General features: G+C 44.0%; 1 protein-coding gene across 2 annotated transcripts in view; it reads left to right on the top strand.

Moving 5' to 3' along the window:
- LOC147261616 (zinc finger protein 521-like) overlaps positions 1 to 14,134 on the top strand; it is a 90,627-nt gene extending 76,493 nt beyond the window's left edge. For both annotated transcript variants that reach the window (XM_086203730.1, XM_086203729.1), the window contains 2 exons: positions 2,845 to 2,960; positions 13,927 to 14,134. In XM_086203730.1, the coding sequence (XP_086059856.1) occupies positions 2,845 to 2,960; positions 13,927 to 13,956 (146 nt within the window). In that variant the 3' untranslated portion in view covers positions 13,957 to 14,134. The remainder of the gene's footprint in view (positions 1 to 2,844; positions 2,961 to 13,926) is intronic.
- Positions 14,135 to 15,146: the final 1,012 nt, after the last annotated feature.

Raw genomic sequence — 15,146 nt, 5'->3', positions numbered from 1 at the left:
AACTTGAACAACTACAGGATGCTCTTCTTTCAAGTCCACAAGAATCTGACAAAAAGTGTTTTAATTAATGTTTCCTACCACAATTTGTTAGCTATGATGTTAAAATGTGACACCAAAAAAATAAACAAAAACAAAAGCTACACAGGCTTAGCTTTAACTCCAAATTAAAAGTTATCCGCTTGGAAATCATCTCACATGGCGGACTTGTTTGCGTTGCTTCAGAACATTTGGATCAGCCTCTGCATTGTGAACTCTTGGATTAAGCAGAGACAAACACATGTAGGCTAGACGAATAAATAAATGAAAAGTAGAAAGGGGAAAAAAGGATAAACTTTTTTTTTTTCCCTCCCTGCACAAACAGCTTAGTATTGGTGCAGTGCAGCCTGCAGAGAGCACCACCCTGCCAAAATAAAGATGAGCTGGGGCCTGTAGTATAGGAGATGTCTGCCATGGGCGGCCCCTGAGATCTAATCAGAGGGCTTAATATCCCCCACAGCGAGGAGACCTTGGCCCCTCAGCCCCCTCAGCCCTGACACCCCTGACGCCCAACCCGGCTCAGCGCTCTGCTCTGCCTCCACAGCCAACAAACTCCACAAACTTCTCTCTCTCTCTCTCTCTCTCTCTCTCTCTCTCTCTCTCTCTCTCTCTCTCTCTCTCTCTCTCTCTCCCCCTCTCTCTCTCTCTCTCTCTCTCCCCCTCTCTCTCTCTCTCTCTCTCCCCCTCTCATTCTCAGTAGGGGGAGACACAATGGCTAGCCACTGATCCTGTTTGGATGTGGTTTTGGATTATTTCTTCCCTGTTACTCTCTGTCCTCGTTTTAACCCTCTGGGAAGACATGCCTCTGTTCCTCCACTAAATGGCCATTGCAATGGGATATTTCATGTGTGCTACATGCTGCCAAATAGCAGTACATGTGCCCCACCATTGTTCAATTCAGCTGATCCCTTTATTATATGCTAATTTTAAGAACAATGTTGAAGACAGGGAAGCGTCGTGATTGCTAATCTCACCTCAGAGGAAAATTTCATAAGAAAACAATGAATTCTAGCAACTTCCAATCTTCTGCAATTCAAACAACCTAAACATTTTTAAAAAAAATTTGAATCTTCAATACCATTTCAGAAGCCACTATGAATGAATGCTGAGTCGCTGAATATTGAACGTGGATCAGATGTGCATGTAAACAGGGAGAAACCACTAACCTGTCATCTCAGTTGTGTTTAGCCCCATTGTACAGTATTTGAAGGCCCCCCCAAGTCTCGAATCCATTTTTATTTTTGCTGTATTGACTTTTTCCTCTTCTTGCCAAAGACATAATGAAGGCTTCCTGCAGCTGTGGTGACCTGCCACTGTATAGCATATGCAGACAAAACACAGCAAAAGAAGAAAATCTATTGTTTATTGGCACATTTTTCATCTGTGCACGGATTCCCCACAAAGAAAACTGTCATCATTTTTAGAGCGTAGCGGAGTCGCAAATATGCATGGTAGCTCGGGCCTTAACCTTGAGCGCAAATGTTTCGTAACCAACAGTAAAAACCAGTCATCTATCCACAATGATGTTTATCTTCATATTGTTGTGGTCATTAGTTTCAGAAATGGACCATGGAGTTGTTGTTTGTTCATTAGAGGAGGTTTGTTCATTTCTGGTTAACATGCGGCGGTGTTCCTGAGACAGCTGTCACCGAGGCATTAGCAGTCTGAACGCATCACCACGGTGTGTCGGCTCTGGATCTAAACTTTTATTTCCCAGGTCAGGAGTGTGACATTCAATGAAGCAAGAGTGCGTCTCCAGCGTACGCAGCTCAATAATTAATAACTGTTCTCCCAGGTGAACCCAAATTGGGACACGTTAATGTTGCAGAGCCACGCCACAGGGCTGCAGCGACCCCAAAAGCCATCTTCGGCAGACACCTCACCCTTTGTGGCTTTTTTCCTTCCCTTCCTAGTGGCTCTACGGTGCATGTATTAGCAGAAAAGTTATTTTGAGCTGTAAGAAATTCAAATGAAGCCCCCACATGCTAACTTTTCCAGAGCATCCAGACCTTTGAGATTAGACAGCCGTCCTTAAAAGCACAAGGGTCTTGGATAACAAACGGCATGTTTGAAGTGCTCCTTAGAGAATGCACGCGCGCGCGCACACACACACACACACACACACACACACATTTAAGACACATACACTCAGGACTCACACCACTGCATCCCCCTTAGCTTCTCAGCGTGGACCATGTCTTAATTAAAGCACAAATATATGGTATATGTTTTAAGTGCCAGCGAGTTGTGTGTTTATATGATGGTGAATGTGTCTGCATGAATAAGTAGTGCAACCCCATGAATATTTATATTGTCAATATAATTAGCCATGTAGACTAATGGAGGCCATGTTTTGCACTTGAAGCCATGCCAATTTTTGTGGTTGTTTATTTTCAGGCTTGTTGTTCCCACAGTAGTGCTAAATAAAGAGCATCATTATTCCCAAAACATTATGCACTCGCTAGCTCTAGTAGCATGAATATGACCAGCGTAGTATCATTGTTAACATTTAAATGGTTCATTTTTTAGCTATATTTTTCATTATGTTTTTCACATTGATGATTTCGCATTCATATGTGAGTAATTTTCCTTTTACATTTGACATTTTCTTCAACTTTAATGAAGCGGATGCAATTACGACATTGCGTTTGTTCCTTTAAAGCCTGGTTCTAACTTCATGAAGTAGCGACATGGACTAACACACACACGTCTTCTTCTCTGTCCCTGTGTGTGTGTGTGTGTGTGTGTGTGTGTGTGTGTGTGTGTGTGTGTGTGTGTGTGTGTGTGTGTGTGTGTGTGTGTGAGCAGTGTTCGTCCAGGCCAATAAGCTTCAGCAGCACATCTTCTCTGCCCATGGTCAGGAGGATAAGATCTACGACTGTTCGCAATGCCCGCAGAAGTTCTTCTTCCAGACAGAGTTACAGGTGAGTCCTGGGAGGGGCACAAGCAAGACTTCTAATCACACATGACAGCTTAACAAACACTAAACACTGCTCACTGCACTCCGGCTATCCTCTCCATCCCCGGATGGGCTGAGAGAATCAGAAGGAATTATTTCAGTCTGTTCTAAAACTCATTTGCGATGTGCAGATATGATTTGATTTGCTTATTAGACCAGCCGAGCTCTAAAATATCTGGAATTAGAGGATTAGCGGAATGCTGGTTTTTGAAGAGGTAATTACATACAGTGCCGAGGCAAAAACACAGTTGAGTCAATATGCCTGCATCTCCTCTCCTAATCACAAAGGAGGCCTCATGGCTAAATATGAGCTTTGTCCTCGGGGAGACCATATCTGCCCTTCAACAAAGTTACTAGTTGGACTTATGAACTCGCAATGTTAGAGAGATAATCTATTTTCTAGCAATCCTTTTCTTTGGTCCACAGGGAGCCTGAAAAAAATGAAACAGACCTTATTATATTATTTTTCTGTGTTGGTGTTTTCAAGCAGCTCAGTTTTGTTTGGGGGATTCTCTATCACACACATGGCACACTTCTCAGATCTCTCTTACCTTTTTTGAAACTGAATCATTAAAATCCTGAGTTATAAACCACCTTGTTTAATCGGCATCAATGAAATTATTCTTAATTTGCCTTCAAGCACAGAGAGGATTCATATATTTGAAAGTTGGAGTAGCGGCCCTTGGTTTTAGCAGGTAGCCAGAGGAAGCATCCAGAGCTCAGCTGCCTATTGATCAGAGTGATTTTCATATTGAGGTTCAGCTTGTAAACACAGCGGTGTGTGTCTGCCAGGAGGAAGGTGAATGTGATCATTAGCTACTGGTCATTTGAGTACCGAAACCATGAATAAAACAAATCCTGATCCACCATAGAAGGTTATTTAAGAAGCCCCGTATTTCACCGCTCTCTTTGCAGACGTCAAGACTACGCATCACACGCTCGTCTGTCGTCGGAAACAACATTTTCTATATGTTGTTTGTTGCTTTAAACAAATAACCAGGAGATGTTTGCCTTCTTTTGGCAGGTACGGTAGGCAGGGATGTGCATGATTGTTTTGTATTGCACTTTGTGTGAAGAGACAAGAGCAGAACATGAAAGACCTGTAGCACTTTGTTGTGAAATGGGGGTTTAGATGGCTGATAAGACGATCATAATGCTCAGCATGTCCCAAGAGTGCATATTTACGCTCTCTTAAACTCGTACAGCCCCTATAGATACACACATGCTGTTTCCTATCACACTGAGGTACCGTGTTTCACCTCCACCCAGGAGGTAATGTGATTGCTGCTATTTGTTTATTAGCAGGATTACGCAAAAAATAATAAGGCCGATTTTCACCAAACTTATTGGAGGGGGGTTGCATGGGCCGAGGAAAAACCCATTAAATGTTGGGGCAGATCTGTTCAACATAGCTAAAAACTGCATTTTTTTTAACGTTGAGTTTAGCTCGGGTCTTTATTGGAGCAGCAGGAAACTAAAGGCTATTTGCTGACAGGCTTAATAGGGAAGTTGCTGTGAATGAAGCATGCATTTTTTTTTCAATTTATCGCAAGAAACACATCCAAAACAACAAATGGATCATACAAAATGTGCCTGCAACTGGCGGGCATGAGGAACATCAACTTACATTTATGATCAACATAGGCGATTGATAGTTGCAGTGTTACATGGTGACGGGGACTGGTGGGGGTGGCGAGGGGTGGCAGCGGGAGTGGCTCGCCTTTCATCCCATCTCTGTTCATTCACCCAACCATTATAGATCCTGATTGACACCACGTGACCCAAGCTAGGTGCCAATGTGCATCACAGGTTATGGCACCACCAGTATAAGACTGGACTACCAGCATCGTATCAGCTTGGTGGAGGTCTGCTAGTTTACCCTGAACAGCTCAAACAACTTTCAAACTCATGTAAAAATTTATCTTAGAACTCCAGAACTTAGTATTGGCGGATGTGTATAATTTAAGCCTTCAACCAATGGTGCATGGTGGTTGTTGTTTGTTTGCTTCGTTTGCCATGCACCGCGCTTCAAAATGTCTCACTGACACGGGGCAGTCATTTGTCAGTCTGTCTGAAGTGGAATTGTCTTCCAGCAGTGAGAGAAGTAGAAGCACTCTGTTTGCCAGGTCTTGAGTTTGGAGTTTCTCCCTATTTCTCCCTGACACTCTGGCCCACTCTCCGGCTGCCTGGGCTCCTCATCTCTCACAGTAGTTGGAGGGGTCAAAGGGCCAGTACAAGCTGGGAGAAGGAGCGGCGAGAGGGAGCGCTACCATGGCAGGTAAAGGGAAGCAGGAATGATATTTTATTAATTTACTGCTGAGATCCTGAAACAGACCAAAGGCTGTGACAGGTATCCAGCGCACCGCACCACATCCTCCCCCACCGCCTCCCCCCGTGAACTCTACCCTGCAAGGGGCTAGCCAATTTTCGCCAGCCTGTCGAGATGGATGATGGGAGAGCATCCGTCTAATCAGCCCTCCTAGGACCCCCCGCCCAGCCTACCCCCCTCAGACTGGCCAGATTGACTGACTCCTGGACCTGTGTGCCCCAGAATCCAGATTCCAAAGGAGAATAATCTCTCTTGCTCTCTCTGCTTGCATTTCTCTCTTTCCTCATTCTTTCACAGACAAAAAAAATAAGCAGGGAGATGCATAGACAACCATTCGCCTCAAAACTCTCCAGAGGACTCGCCTCAACCATCACACACAGCCTTCACCCTGTGCATCCCTCTCCCTCACCCCATTAAAATATAGTCCCGTCTAGATATTTCATGAGGTGCTGATGGGGAGGGCAAGTGGGCTCGCTGTGCAGTGCTCTCATGACCCTCAGCTACTGCCCACCCCTTGAGCAACTAGAGGGACTTAGCCTTACTACCCATACAAGATTCACTGTCATTTCATTTTAAAAGCAGCCTCTCCTCAAGCCTGTCCTCTTACGAGACAAAAGACGTCTCTGGGTTCTAGCAGAAGCCACGTTGCAATGTGAAACCTGATAATAAACTTCCTTTTTCCCTTTGGCTTCTGATAGAGTAGCTTTTCACATTACGGACGCAACTGAGCCACTGACAATGCTGCTAGGCTGGATTAATTAGCCAGATTCATTAACTGATGGGTGTGCAGTATTAGCCACAGCTTAAATCTGACATTTGTCTGAGTGCAGTTCATTTGCAAAGAAACACATAAGTTCAGCTCCTCCAGCAATGCGACGCACTGGAGGGCAGCAATCGGAAACTTCCCTCCCAACGATCCCAATTCCTCCAAAGACAAAGAGATTGAGTTATACAACAGTGTAGATGATATTTTCCGCAAAAAGATTCCCTCGTTCCTTTTAAGCTCGGCCGTCTTTTATTCCCTCCAATTTCATTATCATTCCTTGGAAGTGACACAAGATTGTAAGTCATGTGTAAAGTCGTGGAAGGACTATGTTACTGTATATGGCTTCCTCTCTGCTCTCTCTCTATCTCTCCCTCCTTAGACGCCCGCAGGACACATACCTTAATTGGAGTATCTTTTAAAAGGATTCCTTCAAAGACAATCCAAAGATCCCTGGCCTTAATGAGTGCTGAAAGTGACAAGCGCACATCTGCATCAAATGAGATTCTCCTCTCCCTGTGTGATAGCCATTATTGCCAAGCTGTGACCAATTCCACTGTTTTAATTAAGCATATTTATAGGCTCCGCGGTCACCAGGTCAGTGTAAACAGCTATGCAACGTCCTTCTAAGAGAGAAAATAGGGAGAGTAAATGAGAGATGGACAGTCTGAGAGAGAGAGAGAGAGAAGAGGGAGAATGAGAGCGCAACAGAGGGAAGAAATGCATGAAATGAGTCAAAGAAATGCATTAATAATGATGTTATTATAATGCATAATGCATGACATTATCAAAGTTCTTTGAATGATCGCTCTTAAAAATACTTTTTTAATAGCAGCTTTTGAATGGCACTCTGTAGTTAGTACGCTTAAGACCTAATTCCCTGGAAGTTTTTCAAAAACTTTTTTTTTCCCTCTGAATTTTAAAACATGGCCCCCCCCCGCCCCCTCCGCCCCACCCCCAAAAACGCCCCAACTGCCCCGTGTCCCAAACGTGTCGCACAAAAGCTTCGCATGTTTGTCCCTGAGCGACTCTCAAATTGTTTCTGAATATCTTGATCTGCCAAGGATGACAGCTCTTCACGCTTTTGAAAGTTGCATATGTATTTATTTTTTTTTGTCTTCCTTTTTATATGACAACTTGTTTTCTTCTTCATCATCACCCCAGGTGCTCAGAATTCTGTCACCATTTCGACAACAAAAAAAGTTGCACTACAAAATAAAAGAACAATGAATTAAAAAGGGAAAAAAGTGTCTGTTTGTAAGGAGCCATCATTAATATTTAAGTTTATTTATAATTGTGTACAACAACTGTACACTCACACACACACACACACACACACACACACACATTGCTCGGCACTGTAAATGGGGACATAAACACTCTTAGATGACTTGTGATGTATCACAATTGCGGTGTTCTAGTTTTGTAGGTGGATCAGAATTAGACAGCATGACAGACCTAATGATCCTGGGAGGATATTCTCCCTCTCAGTGTGTGCATGTCAATATGTGTTTGTGTGCGTGCTGCACGTGTTTGTCTTTGTCTCTGCCTCTCTCAGGGTCTGATATGTGCATGCAAACACATTGTCTGGGGGGAGACATGACAAAAACTCCCAGAAGCCTTTGAGCTATGCTTTTTTTTTTTTCCTTTCTTTTTTCCTCTGTTGCACCACTAGGGAAAGTTAAATCCAAACAAAGAGGAGACGCCTGGTGCACTGTGCTAGAATCCATCACCGGATCTCTCCCTCAAACATCTTTTACTTTTCTTAGTTGACTTTTTCCCCCAACAACTTTGATAAATACCACTTTAAGCGCTTCCCAGGAAATTCACCACAGGTTTAATTTGCTGTCTGTTGTGATTTGATTTTCAAGTGTCTATTATGCTGTTGAAATGCACCGAAGGCCAAAATAAACAGCATTAGAACGATTATTCCCTCTCCAGTTTCATATTCACACATCGCAAAGTAATTTAACTCTTCAGATGTGGATGCTGGATGACACCAATTGTCAGTCAATTAAAAGCTAATTTTCTGATGCGCTCTTCCATTTGGTGGGAAAACACGAGTGTGCAGAGAAGCTCTCACCTTCTCAGAGAAGCGCAGGAGGAAATAAAGTCCTCAAAAATCTTGATGAGGAGCAGGAATGTTTGTGTGCGTGCGTGTGTGTGTGTGTGTGTGTGTGTGCACGCGCACGGACATGCGTGAGTGTGAGTGTGTGTTAGGTGTGGTGTGTGTAGCATCTCTAGTCAAAGTCTGTCCCTTACTGAAGTGGTTAAATGTGAGAGTAATTGTGTTTTGTTTCTGGGACTGACATGTGGAACCCCATGGACCCTATCTCCCTCCCAGTGACAGGCAGAGATCCTCCCCCCTCGCTCTGTCTAATTAGAGGATGTAGCCCAGGGCTCATGTCCCAGGAAGACCCATCCCCCTCCCAAGATGGCTCCCCTAAGAAAGCCCTTAATTGGGTTCTTTAGTCATAGTCTTCATTTTGGCTGGAAAGGCATCTGTGTGTTGCTATCACCTCAGAATACAGTTTGTATCACTCTCTTGTGTTGTTTTTTTTTTCTCTTGCTGGCCTTCTCGCTCTTGCTCTCTCTCTCTCTCTCTCTCTCTCTCTCTCTCTCTCTCTCTCTCTCTCTTTCCTCGTCTCCCACCCTCTCCTCACTTAATGAGGCCCCATAATAACACAGCAGTTGTGCAGTTGTTTTGCTACCTCAGTCAAACAGCGGGATCACTGCATAGCGTGTTTCTAGTACCATTCACTTGTCTACTTAGACAGGGTAATGAGTATCATTTGGAGCAACAAAGCACCAACCCACAAAAAAAAAAGGCGGTCTGTCATCGCTGACTCCACCTCAAAAGTATTTGATTGGGGTCGTTTAATCAAAGCGTTTCAAGTATAACTGATTCGTTATTTTTCTTTAAAATGACGGAGGACATGGAACGCATTATTGTTGTCAAATCCACTCGAGCCTGTTACTGTATGACCATGACTCCCCGGGCACATCGCTTCAAACAAGACAGTCTGTTACCAAGGAGACCGGGCGGTTGTGGCACAACAGCGTTCGGGGTCATCCCTCCCTACGGCCTGATAAGTGATGACTGTGGAGAATGCCAACTGCTGTATTATTTATTTATTTGATTGTGTTCTTCATTGGCTAAACTAGCCAGCAGTAAGCCTGGCCTGAGGTCAAAGCAAGGAAGGATTACAGTAGGGAATGCACAAAGGGAGAACTGAGTCAATACTGGACCCAGTTCAACACGCCATTAAAGATCAAGGCAGGATGCAACGCTCTTGTCTTCCTCCAGAGCTGTCTAGAATGCTAAGCTAGTGGCAACATTCTCACAGATAACACTCCAGAATCAGCTTAAGAAAAAAAAAAAAAAAGCTGAGTTGTTTTGGTTTGTGTGTTTGTTTGTTTGTTTGTTTGTTTGTTTGTTTGTTTTTTCATTTTAGTGATTAAACTCACCCTGCAGTTTGGTGTGCAGAAGAACTGTTCTTTGTTTTAGTATCATTTGGTGATGTGTTCTCTTAATTAAATTCCTGAGCGATGACTCGGGGATTGGAAGGTCTCAGTGGTTTTGGTGCACACTCCCTGCGCTCCAGATGCAGCTACGTATGCAGACTCACCACGTGGCGCATGAGTCGGCACAGACTCATAGGAGGGGGATGTTTTCACAGTTTTGACGCTTCCTCTAAAATGTTTGGTTTATACATCAACTCAACAAGACAGTTAAGCTGCAGGGGTTTAAATGAATGTGCTTGATTTTGTTTAATGAAATTGTCTTTAATGGGTAATCTTACCAAAGAGAGAGAGAGAGAGAGAGAGAGAATCAATTTATGATAAAAAATGATGGTAATTAATGCGTGACAGAGTGTCAACAAAATAAATGCTTACAAGTTACTAACTAACTGGATGTCTACAATCTTTTGCAATCTGTTATTGACATTTTTTCATTGTACCTTCCATTTATTAACTAAAGCACAGTCTTATTAATTGGCTCATTTATTCTTGGTATTTTCAGTGTAATTAGAGTTTTATATTCAACTAAAAAGAATCTTTTACTGCAACATGTTTATGTGTTTTGATGGAAGAAAACAACAACTCAAACAGAATATTATTCACTGGAAAGGTCAGTTCAGATCAACTTTATTTGTTAGTTGCTCAAAGTTGGGCCTTGGGGCTAAATTTGGACCGCCAGAGTCTGAGTGTCTGATGTAAAGAATAAATACATATGAAATTAAATAATACATGATCAAAAGCACTGTTCACTCTGGAGGGCTTTATACATAAAAATGCTCTTTTGATACTGTAGATAGGGTCGTGAAAAGAAATGTCTCAATTATATGTTTGTATAATTTGACAGTAGAGTGACATTTGTGCAGGATGTCAGTTTGGTGTGAGCAAAGAAAGGAATGAATCCAGGGGCAGAATCTGTATGGATGCTATTGGCTAGTTATGTATTTTACATTAAGAATAATACAGTATTGCCAGGTGTATGAGTGAATATTTTGTGTCCTTAACGTTTCAAGTGTCATTATCTGTAATAAATGTAGAATTACGGCTTCTTGCGGGAATGCATCAAAAGGCGGTCCGTCCACTCCTGAACGACCCACTGCTTTCCTTGCTTGTGGAGGTTTGTGAACAGTCCTTATTGCTCACTCAGCTCTCTACCCACTCGATAAAGCCCGGCTCTAATGCTACGTGCTGGATAACACCAGGTAGAAGTGCAGACACGGGGTATTTAACGTGTGCTCTGCAGGTATTAACATAAGACTAATCAAACATTGTTAGCGTTGCAATTAAGCTTTACATCTTCCCTCTGTGATGTCGGACAATGGGAAGATTGTCTTTAATTCAGCTTGCTCAGATGAAAGGGAGGAGGATGTGTCTGCTAGTCCGTTGGCCTTGCTCTGCAGAGCTGATGTAAGAGATGCACCTCTGTTGCCTCACTGGAGACCGTGTGCTCTCGATGGAGATCGCAGCGATGGGGAAAGACGTAAAGAATGATTAGTTAATAAATCAACTCCCTGGATCGTTTGCACTTTCCCACTCTATATGCTCTTCTCCAGTCATCCATTTTTCCTCACCCTCTCTCTCTCTCTGCAGCATGCAGACATGTTGCACCTGTTTGCATGGGTACACAAGACCCCTGTCGGGTGTTCTCCCCCCCCTCTACTACCCCTGAGGGCGTTGCAGTAGGGTGATGTAATCAGATGAAAGAGGTGGTTTAGCAGTGGCGTAGAGAACAGGCGAGGAGGAAGAGGCTTGCTTGGAGCCAGAGCAGCCAGTCTTCATAAGGGAGAAGCCGGGGCGCGTTATTGATCAGAGCAAAATTTAATTTAGTGGAGAATTGACTGCTATGGTTTACCTGAACACTGCTGGTAACTGGGCCCTGCAGCAGGCCTGTGTGGCCAGCAGGTGGTTGAAAGGATCGAGGAGGAGATTAAGGGTTGGATAGAATGGAAGGAAATGGATGATAAGGGGAATGGTGGCGTTTCAGGGGGAATAGGATGGCATGGAAGGAGGGAGTTGAGATGAGAGCTAAAAGGCTTAATGGAGGGCATCTAATCCTAAATTGCAGTGATTCTGGTGTGACACCATTAGTGACATCCTCTTTGCTGGGGCGCTGGACATTTTGGTCACTTTCTAGGGTAAGCTTGTGGGTTGTGTGTTTCACATCTAATTTGACATTTGTGGTTTGCACGTTGAGGGTATTTAACTTGAGGAACTTGACAAGGATGAAGATTAGAAAGTGAATTTCCACACTCCCCCTCCTTCCCTTCCGTCCTCCACACTCAGAACAGTTTATAGCTACTCTACGGAGTTCAGTATCCACAGAGATAAAGGTATCAGTTTCATTTTCTTTTAACGTTCCACACCCCCCCACCTCCACCACCACCACCCGCCCACCCCCTTCCTTCTTTTCCTCCATTTCCCTTTAGTCTGCATGGTTGCCACAGCCACTGAAGTCGTTTAACACCGTCCTTGAGAAAGCCCTCAGTGAGAAAACTACTGGCATGTTTAAGGAAAAGGTAGAATGCAGTGTGTGTCAGACAGAGCTGGGACATGCAGAGGGGGGAGCCATTCCCCAGAGGGGTTATTTTCCCCTCTAATAGCTGTTACGAGCCCTACATTATATCCAAGGAGCTACGTTCCTTTGGGGTCCACACACACACACACACACACACACACTCACACACACCTAGATGCACTGGCACACTCACACTCAGTTGAGCTCAAATTTTCTCTCTCTGTTCTTCTCTCTTCTACACACACACACACACACACACACACACGTACACACACACACACACACACACACACACACACTCACTCAGTCCCAGCCACTTTGCTCTCTCCGTGTCAATATCCTGCCATTTGAAGTCACGTACTGCAGGGGCTTCTGGGAGTCGCCGAGGAGTCAGGCTGACGGGTAATGGGCCGCATTCATTAATAAGGTTGCTGTGCTCCTGTCCCTCCTCAGCAACACCAAGGATGTCTTCACCGGGGGGTAGGGGGTTGGTGGAGTGTGAGGCAGGGGAGGAGGTGAGGTGTAGAGAGAGAGCGAGAGAGAGAGAGCAGCATCCCGTTGGGAGTCTCCTCCCAGACTCTCTTAAAGGAGCTTTATTTCAGCGAGAAGGGGGAGAGCGAAGCAGAGGAGCTGTCCGGGGCCTCCTCTTTTTAAAAAAAGGGAAAGCAAGGCCCATGTGAGCCACACTAACCCTTACAGGGGTCACTCTCCTGCTCCCCGTCAAACAGCTTATTACCCCACCTGTCGGGAAGTAATCGCCCCAGCTGAAAGGAAAGCTGTCGAGGTGTTTAAATGCTTTATATGGAGGCAGCTGAAAGGGTAAAGAGGGGAGGAATGAATGTGAGGGGGGCTAATAGTCCTCTCCTCGTGCTGCCCAGGGGACTGAAGGTGGCCGCTTTGGTAAACCCTCTCACTGAGGTTGCAGTAATCATTTCTCATCTCTATGCTATATCTAAAGGAAAAGAAAGGAGTTGAGCAGCTTTATATACTGTACATGTAAACGCAATTATGTGCCTGTATGTGCAGGACAAAATGTATGTGTGCACTGAGGTGTGTTTGTGCATGCATGCGTTCTAATGACTCTGTGACAGGTGTGTCAAGTCCATGCCAGTTTCAAAAGTCCAAGGCCGTGTTTTAAACAGAGCGCAGCAAGTGGGGCATGTAGTTTGCATTAAAGGGATTAGCAGTCACTTCAAAAGATGACCTGGATTCAGCCCACCAGGGACACCAGTTACACACCCCCTGGTCCACACTCCCTTTAAAGAACCTGGCACAGCTGCCCCACTACAACCACTCACCGATCTGTGTGTGCGCCTGCATAAACTTGGGTGAAACAGTGTGATATTGTCAGGTCCTGACAGAGTGAATTGTGCACCATTACGGAAGAATCAAATCATCTTTTCTTACACTTTAAACTAAAAATTTTTTGCCCTGAACTACAAATTTGTATTGCAAACATGAAGGCACCAGATAAACAAGACTCCAAGGACGATATTCCATCAGGTGTGTCAAGCGCCTTGTTATGGATTTGTTTCCATGGACACAGCCTTTGATTAGGAGGCCGTATTTCTGAGGAATGGGATGTTATCTGTCAGAGGGCTCATGCTTTTGTGTCAGAGCAGGATTTAGCTACGCTTAATACCACAGCCAACTGGTATTGATCTACACGCATATCCGACTCCTGTGCAAGTTAATTGGATTTAGATCATGAAAGCCTAATAATGATGATGTTTAAATGTCACAATGATCAAAAGATGAAATGGAAAGATTTCTGATTGTGTTGTTTTCTTTTTGTTTCCTTGCAGAACCACACGTTGACTCAGCACAGCAGCTAACATGGTTAGGAACAAAGCGCCACGGCCAAGAACAAGGATCACATGACACAGTAATATTATGTCTGACCACCAATTACCTTCAGTGCAGTTTCCCACTGACTATCTTGCACTGAACTTCTTATTCAGTTACATTGCAAGGACTCATGCCACAGCGAGAAAAAAGCAGAGAAAATAATGGAAGGGGAAGGGGGGGGGGGTTAAAAAAATGCCCTTTGTGTTCTTTAATATTTCAAAAGTAAAGAAAAAGCCAACTTGTTTGTACATAGAATTCTTCATGTGTTGCTAAACTACAGCTATATTGCAATCTTATACAGTATTTGCCAATGTACAGTACAAAATGTTTGTCCAGTAAAGAGGATTAAAAAAAAAATCAGTGACATTGTCAATCAGACATGATGGGATAGATGTAATGGGGGGCATAAGAGGCTGTAACACCCGACCAATGTTGTCAGGAGGACTGTTTTCATCAGCACGCCTTCGACTGAGCAGTATGTCACAGTACCCTGCCATGGTCAGCCCATATGGTTGGGTAGAAAGCTCACCAGCATAGGCTGAGATCTAGTCCGTCGTATTACGATTGCCCGAGGACCAGCAGAGAACAGTGGTGCGACTAATCTGCAGACGAGAGAGGCATAAAAAAGGAAAACAGAACAGAAAAACAGGACAGGATGCTGATATATGCAAACGCAGTGACACAGATTTGGAAAAGGCTAGCTCCTCTGGTTGGCTCATGAACAGAGGCATGAAACTCCCATGTGGCTCTGAGAGCATGGGGAAATCTCCAGCCCACTGACTCAAACCTGTACATTTCTATTGTTAATGTTTACTGCTCATTGAAGCCTGGAGATTACTGGAATTTTTTCATCTTTTGTTACTTTTAATTTTTTTTCCTTTTTTTTTTTGGCAGTGGGGGAGTAAATCCATTTGGATTTGGGGTCAAAAAGACTGAAGATAATTCCAGTCTGTATTGGGGGATATATGTAGTTGCAAAACTCTGTCCCTGGCTCTCCTGGAGAGTGCCCGAGTACTCCTCTTGTGTCTTTTGCAGTGTCCCATTGCTCTCTGCTCAAGCTGGAAGCCACTGTGGCATCATCCAAAACTTAAAAACCATTCTGTTATGTAAGTGTTTTGCATTCATTGAACCTGATGCACTTTTGTATGAAACTTTAATGTTTTGACATTTTGATTGA

This window comes from Aulostomus chinensis, chromosome 5, assembly GCF_037954235.1.
Source record: "Aulostomus chinensis isolate RoL2024-O1b breed Wild chromosome 5, RoL_Achi_v1.0, whole genome shotgun sequence".
Taxonomy (NCBI): Eukaryota; Metazoa; Chordata; class Actinopteri; order Syngnathiformes; family Aulostomidae; genus Aulostomus; species Aulostomus chinensis.
This window is presented reverse-complemented; position numbering and strand designations above follow the sequence as displayed.